The 18,148-nt window shown below is 40.2% G+C and overlaps 1 protein-coding gene across 1 annotated transcript in view; it reads left to right on the forward strand.

Annotated features, from left to right (window-relative positions):
* LOC132379569 (cilia- and flagella-associated protein 46) overlaps positions 1-18,148 on the forward strand; it is a 236,555-nt gene that overhangs the window by 169,918 nt on the left and 48,489 nt on the right. Inside the window, exons 45-47 of the mRNA XM_059947632.1 lie at positions 1,419-1,586; positions 2,302-2,399; positions 4,004-4,080. Coding sequence (XP_059803615.1) covers positions 1,419-1,586; positions 2,302-2,399; positions 4,004-4,080 — 343 coding nt within the window. The remainder of the gene's footprint in view (positions 1-1,418; positions 1,587-2,301; positions 2,400-4,003; positions 4,081-18,148) is intronic.

The raw sequence follows: 18,148 nt of genomic DNA on the forward strand, positions 1-18,148 counted from the left end.
ATTAGTTGACATGTTCATTAATTTCCTGTACTCTCAGATTTTTCAAAACCATGTTAAATTCCCCTTGTTGTATCTTAAATGCCATTTGTTTTATTTAAGTCATGATTCAGAGAAGAGAAATCAGAAAACATGTTTGCCTTCTTTACAATTACGGATTGCCATTGTACTTCCATCATACTTTACTTTTATCCCATGAGGGTAAAAAAGAAATCTGGTCCAGGTGACTTCTCTATCTTCAGACATTGCAGTGTCACAATCAATTTTACCTGAGTAATTGCAACTACATTCACTTCTCCCTCCTGACAGTTGCAAATTTCTCCTGTTGAAACTTGTACCCTATATCTGGCTACTGCTCAGAGGCCTGTATATAACTCCCATCGGGGATTTTTATCTTAACTCTGCTTGTAAGGATTCCACATCTTCTGATCGTACATCATCCCTCTCTGAAGATTTGATTTCATTTTTGACCAACAAAGTCATCCCACTCCCTCTGCCCACATGCTTGTCCTTATGATATGATGCTTATCCTTGGATATTAAGCTCTCAGTTGATATCTTCTTTCAGCCACGATTAAATGATGCCCTCAGTGTCATGTCTGCTTTTTTATAACTGCACTTTTACCTTAGACCTTAAGTAACCTTAAGTAATGAGTAGAATTAAGCCATTCAGCCCATTGAATCTGCTCTGTCATTCCACCATGACTGATCCCAGATCCCATTCTACCCCATGTACCTGCCTTCTCGCCTTAACTTTGGATACCCTGTCCAATCAGGAAACTATCCAATTTTGCTTTAAATATACCCACAGACTTGGCCTCCACAGCTGTCTGTGGCAGAGCATTCCCCAAATTCACTACTCTCTGGCTAAAAAAACATTCTCCTTACCTCTGTTCTAAAAGGTTGCCTCTTAATCTTGAGGCTATACCTTCTAGTTCTGGACACCTCCACCACAGGAAACATCCTCTCCACATCCACCTTTCAACATTCATAGGCTTCAATGAGATCTCCCTACATTCTTCTAAATTCAAGTGAGTACATGCCCAAAGCTGCCAAACACTCACTCATTTGTTAACCCCTTAATTCACCCCTTAATCCTTGTGAACCTCCTTGGGCTCTCTTCAATGACAACACTGAGATATGGGGCCCAAAACTGTTGATAATACTCCAAGTGTGGCCTGACTAGTGTCTTATAAAGCCTCAGCATTATCTCCTTGTTTTTGTATTCTATTCCCCCTTGTAATGAATGCCAACGAAATATACCTTATTTCATACACGCACTGCGGATATTCAAATATAGCACATTCAGTCCTATGACAACTGAGTGAACTACACTTACACAGAATTTTTAGATAATGTAGCTTGGATGGAATTCTTGAAAATCTGGTAAAAAGTTTGAAAATACATTTGAAATTGTTTCAGAGTTGCTTAGCATCAATTATGCTAAGAGATACCTTGATCAAGACTGGATATGATACCAGCAGTTCCCAGCTTGTAGCATTATTGCATCTTCAACAAAAACTGGAGAAGGATGGAACTATGAAAAATATGCTCAAGACAGTTAATGAAAGGCTTAGCACAAATTTTGAGGTAAATTTAAAATTTCAACATTTATTTTTAATAATGAAATGAATAACAAGACTATTTCCCTCAGTATGGTTACAATATCATTATGAAGGGAGGAAGATTAAACTTCATTGCCAATAAAGGTGGGTACTGAATTTTGACTATGTGATTCACATTTGTGTCCAATACAAACTAAATGCCAACTTTTCTGTTGAATATATGTATGACTGTTAGTGGATCTGTAAAGATTTGGTTTTAAAATTTCATTTAGAATATTTTCTTTGTATTTTGGGTGATGTTTGAGCAGAGCATGTGATGGACAGCAATAGAAGGAGGGTAAGATATATTGGCAAAAGGGAAACTGAAGACCTGAATCAACTAAAATATAAATCAATATATGCAGGTTCAATTAAACATGAATCGGTGATAAATGTATTTTGCTGTTTATTATATAGTAGCTACCGCAATTGATGTCAAAGCTCATTGTCATGAAATGTTCTGCTGTATAAAAAAGTTCATAGTAAACTTGATCAGTTTTTAAAAATACCACAATTTTAATAATCAGTAGTATGTTAATATTCTGTACTTCAGCACAATTTCTGAAAAGTCAAAGAAGACAAGGAATACTATACCTAAAGAAGCTTTCTTTTAAGTATATAGTGATAATATTTTACATCACTTTAACTTCAAGCATGTAAAGCTACTCTTATCTGTTATTCTTCATTTTTTTTCTTCTCAGGCCTGGAAAAATACTATAATTCAACCACAGCATCTCAATTTTTTGAGTGAATTTCCTTCCAATTTTAATATAATTGTTCTTCAACATTCTGAAGACAGGTACGTTAGGAATTTCTATTTTGTTCAAAGTACTTCCTCTGATAATATTCAGGTAAAATATTGTGTAAAGATGTCCCCAGGACAACCCTCAAAATGCATTGGTCGTTGACACATTTCACTGTATGTCTCGATGTGTGTGACTAGTAATAAAGCTAATCTTAATCTTTAATACTTAACCTCTGCCCAGCCCAAATTAGAAAAATTTCAGTACCTAGACAGTACTGTTTTTCACTTAGCACATTCCACAAAGCCTGAGTGACTGATGCTCATTGAAACCTTTATTAGGGAAGCTGTTATTTTTCTTACTTAGTGGAAGCCATGGAAGTCAGAAACAGAGCAGGTGAGACAGTTTTAAGATGAAGCTCAGGATGCCTGTCAATGAGGTGGAAAGAAGTAGAGCTCTCCTACGTGCATAGGACCACAGGTGGCCCTGCAAATAGATCTCTAATTATCAGGAAGAGGAGGCTGTAGTCTTCAGGATTGGGCCCCTAAAGACATGGAAACAATGTGTTTGAAGTATAGTGATCATTCATTCATGATCAAGGTCAGTGAAAACATCACCAAATCCATATTCAAATATCTGTACAAATGCCCTCAAAGTCTTTTACTCTAAGTCTACCCCAATTTCATAACTTCCACCAACAAGCCCAACTCCAGCTACATTACCCAGATGAATGACAAGGTGCTAACAGTCCTTTGTCCCTTGCAGAAGATGGCACACAACTATTGCCATCAGTAAATACTCCAAACTACTCTGACTGGCTAGTAAGTGTTCAGGGAAAGGGTGCTTGATCCAAAATGTTCATTCTGTTTTACTTTTCTTTGATACTGAATATCTCCAGCATTTCTGTTTTTGTTTCAGATTTCCAGTATCTACAGTTTTTTTTGGTATTGATTTTCAGTTTGTGATTAACTCATTTTCAAGTTCCCACCATCTTGGATGCTAGTGAAACAATTGCTCAGGTATCTCTTTGTGGTGCAGGGTGATTTCAACAATGTGCATATTGCATAAAGTTCCTTATCACCCTGGAGTTTGATGCCTGATAGTGATCAAATTCCTTACCTACTCCTACTGCTATTTGTCAGTCTTTCTTTAATTCTTGCAAGTTCTTTGCTTGTTATCTTGTTATCTAAACTCTCCATTTCATTATATTGGATTACCTAATCTCTTCCTTGATCTGCCCTGGTTTCAAGCAATCTCCAGTGTGGTGTGCAATGTGGTTCACAATGCATCTCCCTTTTATAAGGCTTCAATCAGCATCAACTAACTTAAGTATCTACTAGCTGAAAATATAATTAGGACATATGGATAAATTCTAATGTAATACCTTGCAGAATTGAAGGTGACTGGTGCAACAATCATATCATTGAACTCACAAAACAAATTGTGAATGTGGCCAGTATCAAGCCATATGCTGCAGGCTATTCACATATCCTGATCCCAACACACACACTCCAGGGATGCCCAACTGAGCTCAAGGATCCAGCTCATAGTACAGATCAACTGTAGAAGATGTAATGAGTGAGATGCCTTATTATGCTTTACACAATTTACCTTCTTGTGGCTGTGAAAATGACAAATACTGTATATAAATATCTTGTAGATCTCTGTTGTATGGAGCACTTCTTGAAAAACCTAAACAAAAATCCATTGCTGAGAAAAAGGCAAAAGGACGTCAAAGTAAGAAAAAGTTTGCTTTTCTCCAAAATAGTAACTTCTACAGTTCTTGCATTCATACATTTTATTTACTATTTGAAAAGTTAAAATGAAATTGCCTCAAACTATGCGAGTTCACTAAAACTTTTATTCACAAATTCAGTGCAATGTACCAATATTTTGCACTGCATATCCTTCAGATTTCTTTGTATGTTCCCACATCATTTTGAAGGTGTTGTCTTCTATAATGTCTATACTCAGTTTTAATTTTTGATTTATTTTTAATAATAGTTGAAAGCAAAAAGCCAGATATCTGCTAATGCCACTTGTAATTGGCTGAACAATTAAAGATTAAGTCTCCATGAACACCTTGAGTATATTTTTAGTTTTACTTAGTAATGTCATACAGCTGTTGTTAGAATTAACTGTATTTAAACTAAAGTAGATAAAATCTGTGTTTTGTAAAACAATCTCTTTTATTTTCTTTTACTCAATCGACCATTGGATCTAGGCGTGTGGATCTACTTTTCTATATTTACCATTTTCTTTATGCTTAGTCAATTTATTTTATTAACTTTTTTTCTTTTGTTTATCCCTACATTTTGTCGCTTCAGGCCAGCTATTTAGTGATAAAAGCTTGTCCTTTGATCTTCAATTAAAAACCTCATTTGCCCTACTTTTTGATAGTGATGACTCTCTTAATTTTTGCTTCATGCCAATGAAAATATGGTTGAACTTCACTTGTGACTCCCATATCTGTTTTAGGAACTTGGCATGTATTCAGCAAAAAAAAGCAGAGACCACAGATATGTATGTATAATATATCAGAAGTTACTATTAGCTGACTTGCATGCTGCAAACTGAAAATCATGAGAAATAGGATCAGTTATAGGCCACAAAGCCCTCATACCTGTTCTGCCATTTAATAAGATCATGGCACATCTTTTAACTCAATACAACTTTGCTGTACTAACCCCAGAGCTCTTGATTCATCTAACATCCAAAACTTTTTTGAACCATGTTCTGAATGTACTTAGCAACTAAGCCTCGTAATCCTGATTTCAAAAGTCCCATAGATTCACTGTTACGGTAAAGAAATTTCTTCTCATCACCATCCTGGATGGCTAACTTCTTATCTTGAGATTGTGATCCCTGGTTTCATGGTAAATATCATTACTGTATCTACTCCAAATAACTCCGTAAGAATTTTGTGTGACAATAAACAATAGACGCAGAAGTAGACCATTCGGCCCGTCGAGCCTGCACCACCATTTTGAGATCATGGCTGATCATCTACTATCAATACCCGGTTCTTGCCTTGTCCCCATATCCCTTGATTCCCCTATCCATAAGATACCTATCTAGCTCCTTCTTGAAAGCATCCAGAGAATTGGCCTCCACTACCTTCCGAGGCAGTGCATTCCAGACCCCCACAACTCTCTGGGAGAAGACGTTTTTCCTTAACTCTGTCCTAAATGACCTACCCCTTATTCTCAAACCATGCCCTCTGGTACTGGACTCTCCCAGCATCTGGAACATATTTCCTGCCTCTATCTTGACCAATCCCTTAAAAATCTTATATGTTTCAATCAGATCCCCTCTCAATCTCCTTAATTCCAGTGTGTACAAGCCCAGTCTCTCTAACCTCTCTGCGTAAGACAGTCCAGACATCCCAGGAATTAACCTCGTGAATCTGCACTGCACTTCCTCTACAGCCAAGATGTCTTTCCTTAACCCTGGAGACCAAAAATGTACACAATACTCCAGATGTGGTCTCACCAGGGCTCTGTACAAATGCAAGAGGCTTTCCTTGCTCTTGCACTCAATTCCCTTTGTAATTGATGCACCATCAATAACTCTCTCTGAGACATGAAGGCGAGATATCGGCTTTTATTGACTGGAAGAAAGAACAAGCAGTAGTTGACCACCATACTACATCCTGAAGACTGTGGCTCCTCCCACAGACCCCTGTATAAAGGCGATTGAGGCCTGAGCCAGCCCTCAGAGCAGTCAGCAGGGGGCGTGTCCAGACAGGTATATGTAGTTCACCACATTCACCCCCCCCCCCTTTGTTTTAAAAGAGAGTCCCCATGGGGCGAAGTTTCTTACAAGTATATTTACAGGTTAAGTCTATCAGGAGGTTGAATCTGTCGCTGCGATCTACGTAGCACCGGCTGTGATTGCCGGTGGTAATTGCACTGGAGATGATGGTTGTGCTGGTTCCGGCCTAACTGGAGGTGTCAGCCCACTAGGCGTCAGTGATCCCTCATGCGTGTGCGAGGCGCCTGGTATATGCACATATGAGACGCCCGGTATAGGAGTGTCATGAGGAGTCTGTGTAGTCGGTGTGTGCGGTGTCACCTCGGGTACAGGGTTCATAGTTACCGTGGAGTGTTCAGGGTAGTGGTCTGCAGCTCCTGTGGGCGCCAGGTCGCAGACGGAGACCGTGTTCTCCCGCCCATCAGGTAAGACCACGTAAGCATACTGGGGGTTCGCATGTAGAAGGTGAACCCTCTCGACCAGTGGGGAGTATTTATTACTCCTCACATGTTTTCGGAGCAGCACTGGCCCTGGGGACGTCAGCCAAGCTGGTAGGGTGGTCCCAGTGACAGACTTCCTGGGAAAAGAGAATAGGCGCTCATGAGGGGTGGCATTGGTGGACGTACTTAACAGGGAGCGGATGGACTGGAGTGCCTCAGGGAGGACCTCCTGCCATCGAGAGACCTGCAACCCTTTTGGCTTAAAGGCTAAAAGTGTGGCCTTCCACACTATGGCATTCTCCCTCTCCACCTGTCCATTTCCCCGGGGATTATAACTCATGGTCCGACTAGTAGCAATGCCCCTAGCTAGCAGGTACCGGCACAGCATGTCACTCATAAAGGAAGACCCTCTATCACTGTGGATATAGCAGGGATATCCGAACAGAGTGAAGAACTGGCGCAGGGCTTTTATGATGGACGTGGTAGTGGTGTCGGGGCAGGGGATGGCAAAGGGGAACTGTGAGTACTCATCGATAATATTGAGAAAGTAGGCATTGCGGTCGGTGGAGGAAAGGGGGCCCTTAAAGTCAACACTCAGTTGCTCAAAGGGGCAGGTGGCCTTTATAAGTTGCACCTTTTCAGGACGGTGGAAGTGCGGTTTGCACTCAGCACAGACTTGACAGACCCTGATCATCGTCCTGATGTCCTCAAGGGAGTACGGCAGGTTCCGGGCTTTCACGAAATGGCAAAATCGAGTGACCCCCAGATGGCAAAGATGTGCATGGAGGGCGTATAGCTGGTCGAGCTGTGCACTGGCACATGCTCCCCGGGATAGGGCATCAGGGGGCTCATTGAGCCTTCCAGGCCGGTACAGGATATCATAGTTGTAGGTGGAGAGTTCTATTCTCCACCGCACAGTTTTATCATTTTTGATTTTGTCCCGCTGTTGGTTGCTGAACATGAACACAATTGAGCACTGGTCGGTCAGCAAGGTGAACCTTTTGCCGGCGAGATAGTGCCTCCAGTGCCTAATAGCTTTCACTATGGCCTGGGCTTTGAGAGTGGTGGGAAGAGGGAGTTCTAACAGGGGGCGCATACGGTCGGGATCAAGGCCAATGACCCCGTTTTCCACGACATGCCCAAGGATAGCGAGTCAGGTGGTTCCGAACTCACACTTGTCCCTATTACAAGTAAGGTTCAGGGCTTTGGCCACTTGGAAAAATCGTTGGAGGTTGGCGTTGTGATCCAGCCAGTCATGACCACAGATGGTAATGTTATCCAGATAGGGAAATGTGGCCTTCAGTTGGCACTGGTCCACCATCTGGTCCATTTCCCTCTGAAAGACCGAGAAACTATTTGTGACACCAAATGGGACGCGCAGGAAGTGATAGAGCCTGTCATCCTCCTTGAAGGCAGTGTAGGGGCGGTCCTCTGGGCGGATGGGGAGCTGGTGTTAAGCAGATTTCAGATCTATTGTCGAGTACACCTTGTACTGAGCTATCTGGTTGACCATATCCGCGATGCGGGGTAGGGGGTACGCGTCAAGCTGCGTGAACCTATTGATGGCTTGACTATAGTCCACAACTATCCTATTTTTATGCCCGGTCCAAACAACAACCACCTGGACCCTCCAAGGGCTTGTGCTTGGCTCAATGATCCCCTCCCTGAGCAGTCGCTGCACCTCTGACTGAATGAAGGCCCTGTCCCCCGCACTGTACCCCGCACTGTACCTCCTGCTTTTAGTTGCCACAGGTTTACAGTCAGGGGTCAGGTTGGGGAACAGCGGTGGGGGAGAGATCTTGAGGGTGGAGAGGCTGCAAGTGGTGTCAGTAGCGCAGCTGTCGGCATGGTGCTGGGTGGGATGCGTTGGGTCGGCGTGTGTGGTCAGTAGCGGGGTATATGGCGAAGTCCCACAAAACTGAGGATTCCTGACAGTGAGTGGTGGGAGGGGCCCATCATATGCCATAGTCACACTTTCGAGGTGGCTCTGGAAGTCCAGCCCCAATAGCACAGGCACGCACAGTTGAGGCATGACCAGTAGCGCAAAGTTCCGATATTCTGTGCCCTGCAGCACCAATGTTGCTACACAATCCACCCGGATGTCTGTGGAATACGACCCAGAAGCCAAGGTGACCCTCTGGCTTACCAGTCGTGTCACGAGTCCGCAGCGTTGCACTGTGTCCGGGTCAATAAAACTCTCAGTGCTGCCCGTGTCAAACAGGCAGCTAATCCTGTGCCCCTCCACCAGGATGTCCATCATTGACCTTGCAAGCTGGTGTGGGGCACTTTGGTCGAGGGTTACGGTGGCCAGAGTTGAACTGTCGTCTTGGTGCCCGGTAAGCACTGATGGGTAGGGGGCGGGGCATGTTGGTGCCGACAAAGATGGCCGCCCCCATCCAGGCATGCAAGATGGCGGCCCCCATGCCTCGCACAAGGCAGGCAGGCAAGATGGCGGCCCCCATGCCTCACACGCAGTGCTGCCCAACCCCGCTCGTGGTTTAGACTTACAGACCTTGGCAAAATGGCCCTTCTTCCTGCAGCTGAAGCAGGTCACTTCTCAGGCCAGGCAGCATTTTCGGGGGTGGTTTTCAAGTCTGCAGAAGTAACACTGTGCAGGCTTTTGACTGGCCGCAGCTGTGGTCGGGTTTGGGGAGTTCGTGGAATCGTGACTGGCAGCGGCGTTGGCAAATTCGCTTGCGGGAACTGGCGGCTGCGGGATCTGAGGTGTCCACGGAACCAGTGGGGGATTGCATGGCTGGACAGCATCAATGTTGTGCAGAGCAGCCTCCAGCGTGTCGGCCATCTCGATCGCCAAGCGTAAGGTAAGATCGGCATTTTCCAGCAGCTGCTGGCATACGTACACTGACCTGATTCCTGTAACAAAGGCATCTCGTACTAGCAGCTCCGCATGCTGTTCCACCGTGAGAGTTTTGCAGTCGCAAGTCCGCACGAGTGTCTGTAGGGCTCGGAGGAACTTGGCGCTCGACTCTGCAGGCCGCTGCCGTCGCGTAGCTAAGCGATGTCTTGCGTAGATGGTGTTCACCGGCCGCAGGTACTGTCTTTTGAGGGCATCTAGTGCCCCTTGGTAGGTCGGCAGGCCTCTGATAAGTGAGTAAACTTTCAGGGTGACCCTTGAGAGGAGAATTCGGTGCATAACAGCGGGTTCAGTTGCACTAACCTCCTCCAAGTATGATTGGAAGCATGCAAGCCAGAGTTCAAAGGCAAGAGCTACTTCAGGGGCTTGGGGGTCCAAATCCAATCTTTCTGGGTGTAAAATGCTTTCCATGTTTTAAAACTTCCAGTCAATAAAATTGACGCACCATCAATAACTCTCTCTGAGACGTGAAGGCGAGGTATCGGCTTTTATTGACTGGAATAAAGAACAATCAGTAGTTGACCACCATACCACATCCTGGAGACTGAGGGTCGGCTCAGGCCTCAATTGCCTTTATACCGGGGTCTGTGGGAGGAGCCACAGGAGCAGTCAGCAGGGGGCGTGTCCAGACAGGTATATGTAGTTCACCACAGTAATAAAGGCCAACATTCCATTAGCCTTCTTCACTGCCTGCTGCACTTGCTCATTCACCTTCAGTGACTGATGAACAACAACTCCTAGATCTCTTTGTATTTCTCCCTTACCTAACTCTACACCGTTCAGATAATAATCTGCCTTCCTGTTCTTACTACCAAAGTGGATAACCTCACTCTTATTCACATTAAATGTCATCTGCCAAGTATCTGCCCACTCACCCAGCCTATCCAAGTCACCCTGAATTCTCCTAACATCCTCATCGCATGTCACACTGCCACCCAGCTTAGTATCATCAGCAATTATTCTCAATGCCTTCATCTAAATCATTGACGTAAATCGTAAACAGCTGTGGTCCCAATACCGAGCCCTGTGGCACCCCACTAGTCACCACCTGCCATTCCGAGAAACACCCATTCACCGCTATCCTTTGCTTTCTATCTGCCAACCAGTTTTCTATCCATGTCAATGTCTCCCCCCCCCCCCCCAATGCCATGAGCTTTGATTTTACCCACCAATCTCCTATGTGGGACCTTATCAAATGCCTTCTGAAAATATGAAAAGGTGAAACACCTTCATGCTGAAAAGGTGTTTTGATAAGAACACCTTTCGTTCACCTCTCCTCAGTGAACAAATTCCCTATCCCAGAAGTCAATCTGGTGAACTTCATACTGCTTTCCCTACTCTTCCTTATGCAGAGACCAGAGCTGTTCACAGTATTCTAGTTGCAGTCTCACTAGGACACTTTATCATTTTTTTCAAGTTATTTTTATTCTTAAACTGTTCTTATTTTCATTCTACACAAATCCTCTTATGATAAAGGCCAATATACAGTTTGTCTTAGGCCACAAGATGAAGGGTCTGGGCATTAAATTGCAACTGTTTATTCTCCTCCATAGGTGTTGCCTGACTTGCTGAGTTTCTCCAGCATTTTGTGTGTGTTACTTTGGATTTCTAGCATCTGTAGAATCTCTTGTGTTTTGTCTTGTTACTTGCTTGCTCTACCTTCATGCTCATCTACAGTGACTTGTGTGCAAAGATGCACAGGCCAAAGATGCTCCTGATGCAGACACCTCTACATTGATGAGACTGGTTATAATTTGGGGGACCGATTTGTTAAACACCTCCGCTTCATCCACCAAAAGCGGAATTTCCTGGTGACTCAACATTTTTATTCCAATTCCCATTCCTGTTCCGACACGTTGGTCTATGACCTCCTCTTTTACCACATTGAGGGCCAAGGAGGAGCAACACTTTTATATTCCATCTAGGTAGCCTCCAAACTGCTGGCATGAGTATTGTTTTTTTTTTCCAGCAAAAAAAAGTTTCCCTCCCCTTCCCCATTCTGGCCTCTTACCTCCTCTCACCTGCCTATTGCCTCCCCCAGTGCCCCTTCTCCTTCCCTTTCTCCTATGTCCATTCGCCTCTCCTATCTGATTCCTTCATCTCCAGCCCTTTACCTTCCCAACCAGCTAGCTTTACCTATTACTTTCCAGCTATCCATCCCTTCTCACCCCCCACCACCAATTTAGCAACACACACAAAATGCTGGAGGTACTCAGCAGACCAGGTAGTATCTATAGAAAGAAGTTTTGGGTTGAGAGCCTTCGACACGACTTTCCAGCATATTGTGTGTATTGCTTGGATTTCCAGCATCTGCAGATTTTCTCTTGTTTGTGATTTGATCCCCCACTATTTTATTCTGCTGTCTTCCTCTTCTTTTCCAGTCCTGAAGAAGGCTCTTGACCCAAAATATTGACAGTTTTTTTCATTTCCATGGATGTTGCCTGAACTGCTGAGTTCCTCCAGCATTTTGTGTATGTTGCTCAGGCCAGAGATGTCTTGTGACCATATTAGTGAGGCTGTTAGACTCAGTTGGAAAAGCATGCAGATCATGATAGCTATTGGTCTGGATTGTTAATTTGAAACCAACTCTGTTTTGGAACTCAATAGTCCATCTAAATCACTATGTGCAACTAAATGCTCACTGAAAAGCAGAAGCAAATCCCCATTAGTGCTATTCCAAGGAAACTGCTGATTAGTTTCTACAGAAGGTAGTGGGGCAGGTGCTATAGACTTTATGCTGACTTCTGATTCATGCCTTGGAGTCAGCGGGAGACGCTTATGGAGTGAGTACTGTTTTGGATTTGCTCCATAACCTTTACTTTTTTTTTAACCTTTGATCACCCTTATTCAGCTTATTTTTACCTATACCGAAAGTTTCTTTGTTATTTTTTTTTTGAACTTACTGCTAAGAGTTTGTTGTGAACTTTTGAAGATATGCAAACAGCAATGTCTCTCAGGTCTAAGGGATGAGATCCCGGACGCAATCTGAACGATAACGGAAAGAAGCAGGCTCCGCCACAACAAACTCAATTAACTTATGAGTTGTTATGGAGGTTTTGGATAAAAATTTGATCAACTACAACAATTTTTTAAAGAAGATATAAAGGCTTTTCAAGAGTACATGGTTAAGACGGATTCAGCAATTAACCAGCAGCAAGCTCTTATCGCGTCTCTGCAAGAAGATGCTCGGAAGCGAGATTTGACTATTGAAAAACTGCAACAGGATTTAATTTCAACCATTAAGCTGATGGAAACCCTTAAAGCCAAGAGTGACGATTTTGAGAATCGGTCCAGAAGACAGAACCTACGTATACTCGGTCTTCCAGACGGCATAGAAAAAGATGACCCTTCAAAATATTTTGCTCAACTTTTAAAAGAAGCGTTTCCGATGATTTTCCCGAATAACCCTCCTTTATTGGATTGGGCATATAGAATTCGGCGTTGATCACCGAGTGCTACAGACAAACCTTCGGTTGTAATTGTCCGGTTCCATTCTGTACACGACAAAGAACAACTTATACGTGCAGCTCGTCGGGCAGGAATGGTTAAATTCAAAGATTACTGCTTCCGTCTGGTTGAAGACTTTAGCCCTGACCTTTTTTAAAAAAAAAGGCTTCTTTTTAAACCGTTGATAGCTGAATGTTATGAGAAGAATCTGAAACCTGCGCTCCTATGCCCTGCGAAGCTTCGAATATCTCCGTCGACTGCTCTACGCCAGATTTTTCTTTCAACTTCAGAAGCGAGAAATTATCTGGATAAGAACTTCCCTACTGGTAGAGTCACCAGTCTCTAATAAATGAACGATTCTGATCGTGTAAGATGGTTCTCGATTTCTTAAACCAGAATTAACCTCTGGTTATTGGTGTAGGTTCATCCTATACTTTATACTTAAGTTAAAGTGTGTTTTCGTTATATCAATTGTTTTGCCTTATACACTTTAACCATTATACTACATTCTTGTCTATTAACTTTGTTCCTTCAAAGGTATATTTTTAATTCTTTGAAGGTGAATTTTTTTTTTTTGATTAAGATGGTGGTTTTTTGAAAAAGATTTTTGGTTTTGCTTAAGATGGCGTTATTTTTTCTTTCTTTCGTCTTCTTCCTACAATGCATCGCTTATCATAGCTTAAATATTTTTTGTTTTGTCTGGGCTAGAGCCCGATTTATAATTTTTTTTAAGTGACTATATTTTTATTTTTTTATAACTAACTATACTTAGAAATATGGTTTTTATTATAGTGATTTTAATTTTTAAAGTTGGGGTGATTCTTTTATATATATCCTTTATATATGGAGTGTTCTTCAGCTGACATGGGGGTAGAATTAGTCTTATTTCCTTTTTTAAGTCATATTTTGGCTTTTTCTCTTTTTCTTGTGGGGTGGGGGGATGGTCTGTTTCCTAATTCTATTTTTTTTTTGCATCAGTTTGTGTTAGTTTTTTTATTTGGGCTGTTTTTGAACTTCAAATATGTCTGTGTTGTAGTCACTTCCGGGTCTTCTCTTTACTTTTGTTCCTCTTCCGGGTGCATGAGTTTACAAGTTGGTTAACCCTTTCTATACCAAAGGGTTGATTTTAGAATTATGGCTCAGACCTTGTGTCTTGGAATACTAATGGTTTAAATCATCCAATTAAACGAAAGAAGATTTTCAAAGTATTCCAAAGACTTAATGCTCATATCATTTTTGTACAAGAAACTCATGTGAGGAAGGAGGACAAATTTCGTTTTTTTAGATTTTGGCGGGGTCAACAGTATCACGCAAATTCGAACGCTAAAGTAAAAGGAGTTTAAATTTTTATTGACTCTATTCCATTTGTTCAACATGATATTTTTTTGGATCTGAATGGTAGATTTTTGTTAATTATGGGTTTACTTTGTAATAAAAAGGTTGCTTTGGTTAATGTTTATGCTCCAAATGTGGATTGTCCTGACTTTTTTAAGTTCTTATTTACCTCTTTACCCAATCTAAATGAATATAAGTTAATAATGGGTGGTGATTTTAATTGCTGTTTAAATCCTTTGATGGATAAATCTTTATCTATTCAGACTTTACCTAATAAGTCGGCCACTTGTATTAACTCTTTTTTGACTGACAGTGGAGTTTTTGATGTTTGGAGATTTCGGTATCCTAAAGACAGAGTTTTCTTTTGTCTCACATGTTTATCTCTCTTATTCGAGAATTGATTATTTTTTTGTAGACTCTTGTTTTATTCCATCTGTAATCGGTTGTAACTATGATATTATAGCTATCTCTGATCATGCTCCATTATTACTATCTATGAAATTTACGGATACAGCTTCTAATGCCAGACAATGGCGATTTGACTCTACTTTATTGTAAGACTCAGACTTCATAAAATTTATGGAGGAACAGATCGACTTCTTCTTTTCAACTAATTCTACAGATGATATCTCCTGCGGAACACTTTGTGACACTTTTAAAGCGTATATACGTAGACAGATTATTTCTTATTCTGTTGGCTTGAGGAAACGTACTAAGATGGAAACTCTTTTATTGGTTGATAAAATTAAAGAGATTGATAAGAAATATTCGATTGCTCCTAGTAAGGAGCTTTACAAACAAAGGGTTGAACTTCAAATGGAACATAGTTTATTACTTACATCCTCGATTGAAAATCAATTAATGAAAACTAGATCTGATTTTTATTTACATAGTGATAAATTTGGTGAACTGTTAGCTAGTCAATTGAAGAATGCTTTGGTTAAACAACAAATCACTAAGATTTGTCAGCAGAATGGGAATTTGACAGTTAATCATGATGAGATAAATAAGGCATTTCAAGACTTCTATACCTCCCTGTATCAATCTGAATTTCCTCAAGATCATAATACCATGTCTGATTTTCTTGGGAAATTAAATTTTCCAAGATTATCATCTGATGATCTTTCAATATTGGATACTCCTATTACGGATGTAGAAATTAAAGGGGCTATTTCCTCAATGAATTCTGGGAAAGCACCGGGTCCAGATGGTTATACAGTTGAATTTTTAAATTTTTTTTCCGCTACTCTTTCCCCTTGGTTATGTAAGGTTTTTGAGGAAGCCATTAGATTGGGGAATTTGCCACAATCTTTTTATAGAGCTTCCATTTCTCCAATATTGAAGAAAGATAAAGACCCTACTAACTGTGCTTCCTATAGACCAATATCTTTATTGAATGTAGACTCCAAGATTTTTTCCAAGTTACTGGCATCTAGATTGGAGAAGGTATTACCCAAAATTATTTCAGAAGATCAAACCGGTTTTATTAAAAATCGCTTTTCTTTTTTTAACATTAGGAGATTGTTGAATATTGTTTATACTCCCTCACATGATACTTCAGAATGCGTGATTTCATTAGATGCGGAGAAAGCATTTGACAGAGTTGAATGGCCTTACTTATTTAATGTGTTGGAGAAGTTTAATTTTAGTCCGATATTTATATCATGGATTAAATTGATTTATCATACTCCAGTAGCCTCAGTGGTTACCAATAATCAAAGATCTCCCTTTTTTCGCCTATTTCGGGGCACTAGACAGGGATGTCCTCTTAGTCCATTACTATTTAACATTGCCTTAGAACCTTTGGCAATTGCCATCAGACAATCACAGGATATTTTGGGTATTAATCGTGGGACAGATATTCATAAGTTATCTTTGTATGCAGATGATTTATTACTATTCATTTCTAACCCGGAGAAATCCATTCCAGCAGTTTTATCATTATTGGCTCAATTTAGTGAGTTTTCTGGGTATAAGTTAAATCTTAATAAAAGTGAATTGTTTCCATTAAATAAACGGAAATTTACCTTTTAAATTAGTTAATGACTCTTTTACTTATTTAGGGATCAAAATCACAAAGAACCATAAAGATTTGTTTGGATTTAATTTTTTACCCTTAATTGATCAGATTAAAGGTTTGTTTGCTAGGTGGTCACCTTTGTCTCTATCTCTAATAGGCAGGATTAATGCTATTAAGATGGTTATTTTACCTAAGTTTTTATATATTTTTCAAGCGATACCAATTTTTATCCCGAAATCTTTTTTTACTAATGTTGACTCTAAAATTTCTTCATATATATGGCAGTATAAAAATCCCAGGTTAGGTAAAACATATTTACAGAAGACTAAAAAGGAAGGCGGGTTAGCATTACCTAATTTCAGATTTTACTATTGGGCAGCTAATATTAGATATTTGTTATGTTGGTTGAAAGATGGGGGTGGATCTTTTGGCCCTTGTTGGGTGAGTTTAGAAACTAAATCGGTATCGGCTTATGCTTTGGGTTCTATTTTAGGGACTTCTCTCCCTTTTGCTCTTTCTAAATTGCCGAAACGAATTGACAACCCGATAGTTAAACATACATTGCGTATATGGTTTCAATTTCGGAGATTTTTTGGGTTGACTCAATTCGTTTTAAATAGTCCTATTGTATCTAATTGTTTTTTTCACCCTTCCATTATAGATCAAGCTTATTCAGCTTGGAAAACTAAGGGATTACTAAGATTTTCTGATTTATTTTTAGATAATTGTTTCATGTCTTTTGAACAATTATCCAACAGATATAACTTGCCGAGATTTCATTTTTTTAGATATTTACAGATTAGACATTTTTTAAGTTCTGTACTCTCTACGTTTCCAAATTTTGTGCCTTCAGATACTTTGGAGAGTTTATTTGAATTAGACCCTTTTCAAAAAGGGCTTATTTCAAAACTTTATAATATAATTATGAAGATACGTTCAGAGCCCCTTTATAAGACTAAACAGGATTGGGAAAGAGAGCTTAGTTTTAGTATTTCTAGTGAGAATTGGGATAGAATTCTTCAATTAGTTAATACATCATCATTATGTGCCAAACATTCACTAATACAATTTAAGGTCGTACATAGGGCCCATATGTCCAAGGATAAATTAGCTCATTTTTACTCTCATATAAGTCCTATTTGTGATAGATGTCATTCTGAAATTGCGTCTTTAACTCACATGTTTTGGTCGTGTTCATTTTTGGAGAAATATTGGAAAGATATTTTTGATATTATATCTGCGGTTTTGAATATTGATTTACAACCTCATCCTATTACCGCAATTTTTGGTTTACCAATGTTAGATTCACAGCATTTATCTTCTTCAGCCCGTCGAATGATTGCATTTCTAACTTTGATGGCTAGAAGATCTATATTGTTGAATTGGAAAGAAATTGATCCTCCCACTGTATTTAATTGGTTCTCTCAAACTATGTTATGTTTAAATTTAGAAAAAATTAGAAGTGGTACTTTTGAGACTTCTATTAAATTTGAAAAGTTATGGAGACCATTTATTCAACATTTTCATATGATGTAATATGACCCTTTGCCAAGTACATTTGATTTCCCAGCTTTTAGCTTATGGATTTTGAGAGGACCGGAAGTGACGGCATTGATGAATACTTATTTTTGTGAGATATTATAAACAGCCCACTTTTTTTTTTCCTTCTCTTTTGTTTGTTTTTTTTTTCTTTTATATTACTTATTAGCTATAGTTATTAGATTAGATTAGTTAGTTCTGCATTATATAAATTTTTTTTGTTTTTTTTTTCTTTCTTTTTTCTGTTTTTTTTATATTATACATTATGAAATATTTAGATTTACTATGTCCATACATATATCTTATGGCTTATGTCTTGGTAAACTCATTTATATTGTAACTATTATGTATGTTTTTTTTCATATGTAATGGAATGTGTATGTTGGTAATTTCTTT

Source organism: Hypanus sabinus, chromosome 22, assembly GCF_030144855.1.
Source record: "Hypanus sabinus isolate sHypSab1 chromosome 22, sHypSab1.hap1, whole genome shotgun sequence".
NCBI lineage: Eukaryota > Metazoa > Chordata > Chondrichthyes > Myliobatiformes > Dasyatidae > Hypanus > Hypanus sabinus.